General features: G+C 37.0%; 1 protein-coding gene and 1 long non-coding RNA gene across 3 annotated transcripts; one reads left to right on the forward strand and one right to left on the reverse strand.

Annotated features, from left to right (window-relative positions):
- Positions 1–1,961: 1,961 nt before the first annotated feature.
- On the forward strand, positions 1,962–4,125 carry LOC142530170 (uncharacterized). The gene is made up of 3 exons (XR_012816046.1): positions 1,962–3,627; positions 3,712–3,836; positions 3,870–4,125. It is a non-coding gene; the product is annotated as an uncharacterized LOC142530170 (long non-coding RNA).
- Positions 4,126–5,539: 1,414 nt separating this feature from the next.
- On the reverse strand, positions 5,540–9,350 carry LOC142528993 (vacuolar-sorting receptor 1-like). 2 transcript variants are annotated; one of them, XM_075634329.1, is made up of 12 exons: positions 8,698–9,350; positions 7,886–8,578; positions 7,456–7,544; positions 7,306–7,375; positions 7,136–7,219; positions 6,907–6,983; positions 6,750–6,831; positions 6,405–6,487; positions 6,220–6,292; positions 6,020–6,148; positions 5,796–5,902; positions 5,540–5,711 (listed from the first exon to the last, which is right to left on the reverse strand). In XM_075634329.1, exons 1-12 carry the CDS (start codon positions 8,993–8,995, stop codon positions 5,613–5,615), a joined length of 1,884 nt encoding a protein of 627 aa, XP_075490444.1. In that variant the 5' UTR covers positions 8,996–9,350; the 3' UTR covers positions 5,540–5,612. The 2 variants fall into 2 exon arrangements, with proteins under 2 accessions (XP_075490444.1, XP_075490445.1); XM_075634330.1 differs by having other exon boundaries at positions 6,220–6,286; positions 8,698–9,349.
- Positions 9,351–10,144: the final 794 nt, after the last annotated feature.

A 10,144-nucleotide genomic window follows, 5' to 3' on the forward strand; every position in this document is an offset into this window, starting at 1 on the left:
GAAAAAAATTACAACTAATTTTGGTATGCATAAATGGTTGCAGACGAGTTCTGTATTTGATGCTGCGATTGTATTATTTGAGCATATAAAAAAAAAGAAATATTCAAAGCGTCGGGGGCAAGGTAGATGGAATATTTATTTATTAGCAAAATGTTAGCCTCTAGATTTTTCAGTGGTGCTAAAGAAAATTTTGAGGCCGTCCTATCTCATAAAAGTATAATTAATCAGCGTACACCCACAAGTTAAGAAGGACGTGGACGTGGGAGGGGCCTCGCACTTTATTATATAATAATAATAATAATAATAATATGTCCCTTGGTAATCGTGGTCAGTTCGAGTCGGCTGGACTCTTAAAAAAAGTGAAAATTAGAGAGAAATTTGAGATAAAAAAGATTTCTATTGATATTTATTGAATGAACACAAATACGAGTAGTTGCTCTATTTTTCTCGGGGTCATATAAATTTATGAACCTCCTTCCAACACTATTTTTAGAAAAATGATCCTCCTTCGGTCACTCTAAAATTTTAAATCTTCCTGTCGAGGGAAGACCGGAGTAATAGATTTCTGAAGGGAAAAGTAAATACAAAAATTTATTAATAAAAAATCAATGTGTCGAGTTACCCTCCACATCATGCAGTTAGTATTATATAATAATGTCTTGATTTGCATACTTTCTCTTCTTCTTTTTTTTTTTAGGTTTTTAAAATCGAACACCGTACCTTCATAAAGATGATAAAATAAACTGAGTTTTTATCTACTGATTTCTCGAAATATTGATATAATTTTTTTAAAAAAATAATTTTATTTTAATGATGATAAAATACATATATATCTTTTACCCAACATTTCATGTATATCTGTCAGTTGTCTCACATCGGTTGGACAAAATACCTGGAAGTTGTTTATACGGTTTTGGACAATCCTCCCCCTTGAGCTAGCTTTTGGGGTTGAGTTAGGTACAAATTCCAATCTTAACATGGTATCAGAGCTCAGATTCCACCGCTATGTGTTGGACTGTCCATAGTTGGGTCATCCGTTCTGGTCATAATTGGGTCATTTGTAAACTTCACGCTCCAGATGTTCATTCATGGATGTGAGATGTGTGTGTTAGTTGTCTCATATCGGTTGGATAAGGGCCTTGTATACGAAGAACCTTAACAATATCCATTGTTACATATATCAAATTATTTTAGTCTCACTCAAAAAACTAGGGAAAATAAAGTTCGTTTCAAAAAGAACCTACATTACTGTGGAGTTGGGAGGATCCTAGGGGACGGGCTAATCTATATATGTTTACATAATTAGCGTCGCACTTACGTTGCGTTCTACACTACATATATAGATCCTGCAGAAAATTCAACTTTTATTGAATTTCCCTTTACTTCACCCCAGTCCGGGCTCTATATAAGGGCCTTGTATATGAAGAACCTTTACATCGATCCATCCACTTCTACCAATCAATATTTCTACAGATTCTCAAAAGGTTTCCTTCATTTTGTATCCATGGCGTTAAAAGCAATTATCTTGATTAGCATCATGGTGGTGGTAATGTGCATGGCAGCACCTTCGAATGCACAGGGCATAAGCTGCCAGACGGTGGTGGACAGCTTGGCGCCGTGCGAAACATACCTCCAGCAGGGTGGCGACGTGCCAACTGCATGCTGCGATGGCATTCAATCTCTTAACAGCGCCGCTAGCACCGCAGCAGACCGCAAGACCGTCTGCCAGTGTTTGAAGACCTTAGCAAAAGCTTATGATGTCAACCCTCAATATGCGGAAAGCCTGCCTGCCAGTTGCAACGTTGACATCCCCTATCCCATCAGCTACAGCACCGACTGCGACACGTAAATCTTTCTTGCGATTATTACATTGTCGTTATTTACGTACATATTGGACAAGTGCTTGGTTTGTATATCTTCTTTTATTAACTGTTTCCTGTAAAAAATTCTTGCAGTGTGCAGTGAACGTTTGGAGCTTGCTGAGACGTGGAATTGATCAGTGATATACGTATTCAGTAAATATCGACTTATTTCTCTCTACCATGCGTGGGGAGAGTTCGTAATAAACATTAGTGAAGGGATTAAATGTGTTTTAATTTCCTTCGGTTTTTCTTTCTCATTACTTGGCCTCACTTTACTATTTCAAGTTATATGTTTCAATAAAAATATATTTACCACTATGATAATTTTTGAAAGGTATTTTATCATTATATTCTTGTACTAATGATCATGATAAATGAAACATGAAAATTGAGAAAGTGGAGGTGGAAATAAAAGGCCACCATTCTTTGAGGAACAATCCACAGTCCACACCAAATAATCACGCTTAGCAAGAAAATTCCTCTTTGAATGTACTTAGCAAGGTAACAGTCACTCATGAACACATATCTTGGCCAGCAAAGATTAATGATCCAAGTACAATTCATGCTCACTGAGCAAGGAATTAATCAATGGTTGCAACTGTGAGACAATGTAATAAAATATCTTCTTCTGAGTTGGTGATTGACAAATAGTCAGGAGTTCGTTTCCGCTGCCTACACTTTCTCGGAAGTGTGCACCGAAGAAAGTTTTCGGGTCATAAAAAAAAATTTCTTTTGGCTTGCTCAAACGGGGATTTTGGAATCCAATTAAAGGCTAACACTATATTTGAGATTTCACGGTTAAGTTCCCATGCATAATTATTCACTTGAATGAACTGCTATTTTCTTCGGCTTTACACTATTTCATCTTTTATACTACGACTAAAGCATGTCAATCAAACACACAATTATCAATCAACATTTATTTCTTCGCTAATTTCTACTCGACCTAGTTCTACAGCAGATACATTTTGGGTGAAGAAGGAAAAAAGAACCGTTTGCATCGATGGATTTAAGAAGACGAAATTTAAAATTGTCACTTGTTTGGATAAACAAATCAATTTTCGTGGTTTGTTTGAATATCCAAAATTGGAATCGATTTTCATCCCATCCATTCCAATCCAATCAAGTTATACCATTTCCCTCGAATCCATCCTCAAATCAAATCACTACGTCCCGATAAAATCCATCGTTTCAAGCTCAAGGTTACGTGAATTCTATAGAAAAGAAACATTACCGGGCTTCCTCCCTCTTCCAAAAGAAGCGAAGATATTCTCTTTGAATTATCCATGGAATTACTGCAAATGGGCCCCCGACGTTTAATCGGTTCCTTTGGGCGTGGAGGATCCAAGTTATAGGGTTCTAAATACGTTGGGCTTCATCTTTAGCCCATTGGGTCTTTGAATTGTAGGCCCATAGTAACGGCCAACAAGCCTAGGAGGAGGTTTAAAGTGCCCTTTATGCTTATTGATGCCTTTCTTCTTCGCCGATGTTGCAAGTAAACCAGCAGCAGTCATGGAGTGTAGCTGTTCGAGCAAAATCAAAGAACTTATATTTCAGTTTAAAGGCGTCCAAATTCTCGCCCCTCTCCAAGATCTTCCGGTTTTCTGTCCGGTTTAAGCTTCACCCATTTCAGTTCAAAATCAAATCTGAACCTCATTCCTCGTTTTCCTGGATACCAAAATCTTTAAAACGCAAGATCTTTCAGATATTTCGTTCCAAACGCACCAAAAGGGATGAAATTTTCGGGACATTGTATGCTCGTAAGGTATCACACTATCAATCGCGGTTTTTTTTTTTAATATATAAAAATGAGATAATTTTTGGTTGATCGAGTATATCACCTTTGCAGTGTTGTGTTTGTGTGAGTGTGGCATTGGTTGGAACAGTAGTCCCACATTTGTGCAAATTAATATGGGATCATAACTGCTTCTCATTCTTGTGGCTGTACTTTCTGGGTCTTGGATTGAAGAGTTGGTGGCTGTACTTTCTGGGTCTTGGATTGAAGAGTTGGTGGTTTGGAGGAAGGAGAAGTCACAGCTTTTGGTTGATAGTCGTCACGGTTTCAGCAATGGGTCTGCAGCAGCAGAGTAATTTATTTGTCTGGGACTATTTTAGCAGGTCTCGCATTTCATTTTCAAGGTATATTTGTTCATTGTTCAGGTGAACTGCAATGGAAGAATTTGAGTTATATTTATTGTTGGAGCTCTATTCAATTATCATTGTGTTTTGGCTTATTTTATAGCTTATATAATGTGGCAAGATATCAGTGCCCAGTGGAGTGTGTGTTTGCTAAGTTAACAACTTTGGAAATTTAAAATCATTGCAACTTTACCCTATATTAATATTATAATTTTGTTTTTTTGTTTTTTTTTTTAAAATTTCAACACCTTTTTATTTTTATTTATTTTATTTCAACAATTCAAATATCTCCATAATTTGTTAAATTTCACTTTAATTCATCGATAAAAAACTGTACACACAAGTATCGCATTTACAGAGTAACTGGTTAGTGCTTTTTACCAGTAACAATTTTCAAACATGGGAATTAGGAGGTGTTTTAATTGAGTTGAAATTACGATTTTCATGAATGAATCGTAAATGGTTGTATTCAAATTTGAAACTCGTATTCGAATATCTTTGGCACATCTTTTTGTTTTTTCCAAAAAGTAAGCATGTTTGTTTAACGTTTGTTCTCATGATATTACATACTAGTACACCATTTGAAACTTAATTCAAATTCAAAATTCCATGAATTCATTGAAGATCAAAGACGCAAGAACTTACACAATCATGAATTTTTATAAGATCAATTTTTTTTTTAAAAAAAATGAAGTGGATGCCAACAATTTGTCATCTGAAATACATAAAGAATCGATGATAGACTAGATATAGAACGTACATGCATGAGACGAAAGAAGTGATTCAAGCCTACCCGGAAAGAATCGCCGAATGGTTCGAAAAACATGAGGTACGCAGTATGTTGGCTACTTGGGATCAGTTGCAGCAGCATATGTTCTTGATCCTCTCTTACAAAGATCAAGAATGGGTTGGAACATTCTCTTTATCACAGCCTGAAAACCCGACCCCCAATTGCGCCGCCCCCTTCTCAAAGGAGTTTGGCCAATAGCTGGGATCAATCCCGACAGGCTCCGCGCCAGCATGGCTTGGTTGAGGTGCAGCTCAAAGGATAGCCGCTCATACTGGTCAAGCAATGTGCTTTGTTCGTCGCCGAAACTCTTGGAGATGGAAGTCATATCCTCCAGTGTTTCCAATTGGTACAGCAAGTTGTTGAAGATAACCACTCGCATGGTTGAAGTAAATTTAAATGCGCAGAAATGTAAAGTTTGCACGTTTTGTCAAATGGCCGCCATTCAAGAAAATAGAGTTTGGATTTAGTTGCGAATTAGATCAGAATAGAAGGAATACAGCAAACAATCCTTGAAAAGGTGGATAACAATATGACACAAAGCATGAAAAAAGAATAGAAAAGAAAAGAAAAAAGCCCTATGTGATGAATTATTGAATTTATTGCACATAGCAACGTTCAGGAAAAAAAAGAAAGACAAAAAGTAACTTGTTTCTCTCACGCATAATTTGAAAATGCATTATTTTGTTACCTTTTTTGGATCAAATTAATATTATTAAATTAATTTAAAATAAATCAATAAGACAGCAAATGAAGAAAAGAATAAAATAAAATAAAATGCTGATGCTACACGGCAAACATTTATTTCTTATCCAAATGTAACATTACACTCTTCCTAGGGGCAGCTGACTGGGTACCTCCCCTTGATTGTCCAGAGGCATGTATTGTGCCATGATAGCTCGTATCTCGGAATCCATGTATCTCTGCGTAAAAACAACTCATGTATTATCATCATCGCCGCCGTAGTAAAAATACTTGAGTAAGACTGTATTCGAATTCATAGATACCCGAATCCTGTACTTATAAACAGCATATCCAGAAACTCCAGCCACGGCCAACCCGACAAGCACAAACGACGTAAACCCCCAACCTACTTCTCCACTGCCATCTTTACCTGAAAAAATAAAAGACACAGACAACATAACTAAATCTCGTTAACTAACATGATATGTATGCAGTTGGTTTCTATGCACAAAATGATTTGTGATAGATGAAAATGCCTTGAGCTTACTTATACATGTGTCGTGTTCGTGTATATATATAGAGTTGCCACTGCAACTGCATTCATAACTTCCCCAGGTGTTCTTGCATTTGCAGTCTGCACATTGGCATGCCAGTTTTTCCTTGCATTCATCGATATCTGAAAGAAACAACCCAGAGTTAAACTCACATTCCGCCTCTAAAACTGTAATTTACACACTGATGGGTTACCTTCACAACTACTAACTCCATCTCCCCTGAATCCTGGTGGGCACTTGCAACCTTTTGTATGGTCATCCTGAAGCTGTCGGTCAAACATCATCACCCAGCCACAAAACATTAATCTTTGAGGATTAGGTGTGCTTCAGATGGAAAAAAAGGTAGTAAAATAAAATTTTAGCTGTTTGAAAACTCACAATGCATGCTGAGTAAGTTCTTCCACCCTTGGTTCCCTTCCAACACCCTCCGTTATTTATCTCACATCTTAACGCTCCTGAAGCTATGAGACCAAGAAACAAAGACGAGTATATTAAACAAAGTATGCCAACTAAATAATGAAACAAAAAAAAAAAAAACAAATAAGGCTCCCTTTCCATTCTCTTTCCAATGTTAAAGAGGAATGTGTTACGCTAATCATGAAACAAAGAGATTTCTCTAGGAAACAATGAGCTAAAACAACTACAAAAAGAGTTTCGACAATAGTTGGTTCAGGAGACAATTTGGCATCGTTTATGGACAGGACTTAAAAAGCAAACAATCACCTTCACAATAAGTATAACCATCACCAATGAATTTCACCCCCTGCACAATTGGGCACTCGCACACCCTACCACGGAAAGTATCCTGTAATAACATTTGTAAAAAATTGACAACATTTAGCAGCTAAATGATGAAACTGAAGCAAAAATATTAGGGTACCCGGCAAGCAGTAATATTAGCAGCCTTGTCTTGCCAGCATCCACCATTGTTATGCAGACACTCATTTGTTTCCATATCTGCCCCCAAAGAACACATAACGGAACTTTCACATGTGAGGTAAGTAATCAAGGTGATAGTCCTAGACATGATTAGTCTAATGCCTCAAGATTGTGTTTGTTGGTTTGTACAGAATTTTGTGACTTAGAAAACGAGCAGGAACAATAACGACCTTTACTCAGACAAATGGCAGGCTCTGTAGTCTCCTCAAAACCTGAACAAATGGCTTTGAGAACAGCTCCTTTGTCCAGCTTACCTGCATATCAGAATCGGTAACATGAAATTCAAATCTTTTTTCAGGAAAAAACGTAGTGTGGGGAAAAATCGCTTCAAAGATTCTACCTCTATATTGTCTGCCATTAACTACAAGAGTTGGCAAGATAGTAACATCTCCTCGTGATCCCTTCCCTATCTGAGAGAGATTAATCTTTCCATTATCATCTTAAACTGGTTCATGAAGCACACAAAAAGAGCTTTTAAGAAACAATTAACCTGTGCTTCCTGTTCGGCTTTTAGAACCAGGTTGTCAACATCAGCTTCAGTGTCTCCGATACATTCGTCAATCTTCCTTGTTTCAATTCCTGCACAGAATCATTCATCAAGTAGCCAAATACTTTTTGCTTTTAACTGCAAGACTATTATGCAAGACGTGCAGGAAGAGGTTACCACATGTCCACATCAATAAGCAAGCAGCAACTATAATTACTCATAAAACAATAGCTATCGGCACATATGCAAAATCCTCAGAAAAAATTAAGAGAGAAAAATTCTACATAGGACTTGCAGCACATATACCAAGTGATATTCGAAAAAGATAGTTTGACAGACCTGATAATTTAGTCACACCTTGGAAACAAATATATATATATATATATATATAAGCATTGCTGAATGATAAACATATAAAAGTCAATTAACGTACCCAGGGACCTGATTACTTGATCAGAACAATCCTTAGTATACTTTTTCTCTTTCATGGGACAGCGAATGGAAAAATCTGTCACATAGTCCCACCACTGCCATGGCTTTCCACTTTCTTTTGCTATCTTAAAGAAGCAGGCTTGCCTTAGATTTTGCACCACCACATCCTTCCCGTCATATCCCCTGCTAAAATCTTGCTCAGGATCCGGTGCGCAATACCTCCCGTTATTGATGCACTGTGACTTGCACTGTTTGCTCAAAATGAATGCCTCCGGACAATACCAAGTTATGTAATGAGGAGTGAACTGAGTGTAGCCTTTCTGCTCAAGTATCTGGGCAGCCCCCTTGAAACTTCTGACAAATTCTAACTGGCTGTCACACTTGGGACCACATTCATCGTTGCTATTTGTCCAGAACTCGTACTCAACCCGGTCATCAGGATGCGGCAGGGCCTCCCTCCAATCAATATTCATGTTCACCATTTCTCCTTTAGCTAGTTCTTTCCTTATTTTGTCCCCAAGTTCCCTGCTGATAAGAGTTGATGGGATAGTTATGTTCTGTATATAATCCACCATCGCATCATCCCCCTCTGGGGTGTCCATGGTGATAAGAGGCTCAACCCTATCATCCACAACGACAATTGCAGCGGCTCCTGCGTTCTGAGCATTCCATGCTTTCAATGTAAAATAGCAATCTGGCATTAAAGTAAAGACAAAAATCATATACCTGGTGCAGGTGTTCAGCAAAAAGTTAAAAAAGAAATGATATACATGCAACATCTTGGAAATGAAATCGAACAAATATCGATTGTACCTCCTCTGTCTACTAAAAGGAAGACAGGAATTCCACCAGGCTTATTATTACTCAACGAAATATCAGCATCTTCAAACCTCTTGCATGCGTTCTGGTTGGATCTTGGGTACAAGACAGACCCAACCATTGTCCCACCATATTGAGGAACCCCAAAATTCCCTATCGCGCATTCATACACGCTTTTCAGCGACGGAGGTGACGTCACCGTCAGGTAGTTCTTCTCCACAACAAATCTCCCTGAACAACAACCGTGTAGGCTAAACCAAACGCACACCAATACTCCAAAATATTCCCTCATTTTCTCCGCTCTGTCCTGCTTTCCTTCAACGAAAAAAGAAGATAAAAGGGAGAAATTTGAAACAATCCCGACAAGCCCCTCCGCTTCTTTATTTATATCAACCGAAAAGATCACTTTTTTACATACACTCTTTGGGTACAAAATTCGAGCAAGAAAAAAACAGAAGAGTAACGAAGGTGTGCAATTAAACCCGAGACTCTATACTGAATGTAATATGTGATGAAAGAGTGGGAGAGAAAAGTGGTTGATGTGGAAGTAGTAAATTATAAACAGAATGTAGATCTAAGGAAGAGCTTGGTTGATCGAGTCAGGAGGAAGAAGCGGTGGGTTCAGAGTAGGAAACGAAACAGTGGCTTATTATTTTTTGGATTTCCCGGTTCGGAGTGTTGCATGTTTACCACGTGTGCTTGGAATTTTTTTTGGTAATTAACATATTTGTTGCTTTTTTTGTAAAACGTATTTATGTGACGAAAATCAAAAAAGTTGTAAGGGACAGAGGTTTGATTTCAATTTTTTTAAATAAAAAAATTATATATATACACATTAAGGGCAGGTTTTTTTAAACATTTTGTAAGGTGTTTTTTTTAAATTTATTATTTTAATCATTTTCTCTATACGACGCTGATGTGTCACTAATACAATTTTAAAATGATTGAAAGATAAGCATAGAAACCTGAAATTTCAAAATATAGATGACCAAAATTGTAAAAAGACGAGCGAAGGAAACCAAAAAATAAAGTTTTCCCTAAATCATCTTAGTCAATATGCATATCAGCAGTTATATGCAATTTCAATTATCAAATATAGTAGAAGCATTTACGAGTATAGGGACATGAAATCTTAAGTTTATTTTAGACTATATAGATATGGTTGTTCGATGGTCGGAATATGAAAAATTAAAATTTAGCGACTAGGCGTGAAATTTATAAATAACAAGATACATGACGATTATATTTTTTTTACATTACTCAAATAAGAGATTTTTAATCGCTTGATGATATTGAGATAATATAAAAGTTTTAGATGTGAGGGAATGTATATGAATTCTTACATTTCCTTCTACTGTTGAATAACTTATTTTTTGTCTCATAGTTAACGAGGTGGACTTGGATTACTTGCACTGATCCCACCGTGTCCTTTTTATGGTGA

This window comes from Primulina tabacum, chromosome 16 (genome assembly GCF_025594145.1).
Source record: "Primulina tabacum isolate GXHZ01 chromosome 16, ASM2559414v2, whole genome shotgun sequence".
Taxonomy (NCBI): Eukaryota; Viridiplantae; Streptophyta; class Magnoliopsida; order Lamiales; family Gesneriaceae; genus Primulina; species Primulina tabacum.

Excerpts from the sequence above, each read along its gene's own strand:
- LOC142528993 (XM_075634329.1), bottom strand. The coding sequence starts at position 8,995 with ATGAGGGAATATTTTGGAGTATTGGTGTGCGTTTGGTTTAGCCTACAC. Across the intron at positions 6,488-6,749 it reads TGGTTATACTTATTGTGAAG|CTTCAGGAGCGTTAAGATGT; the intron begins GTGATTGTTTGC and ends TTGGTCTCATAG. Across the intron at positions 6,149-6,219 it reads TGGAGTTAGTAGTTGTGAAG|ATATCGATGAATGCAAGGAA; the intron begins GTAACCCATCAG and ends TGTTTCTTTCAG.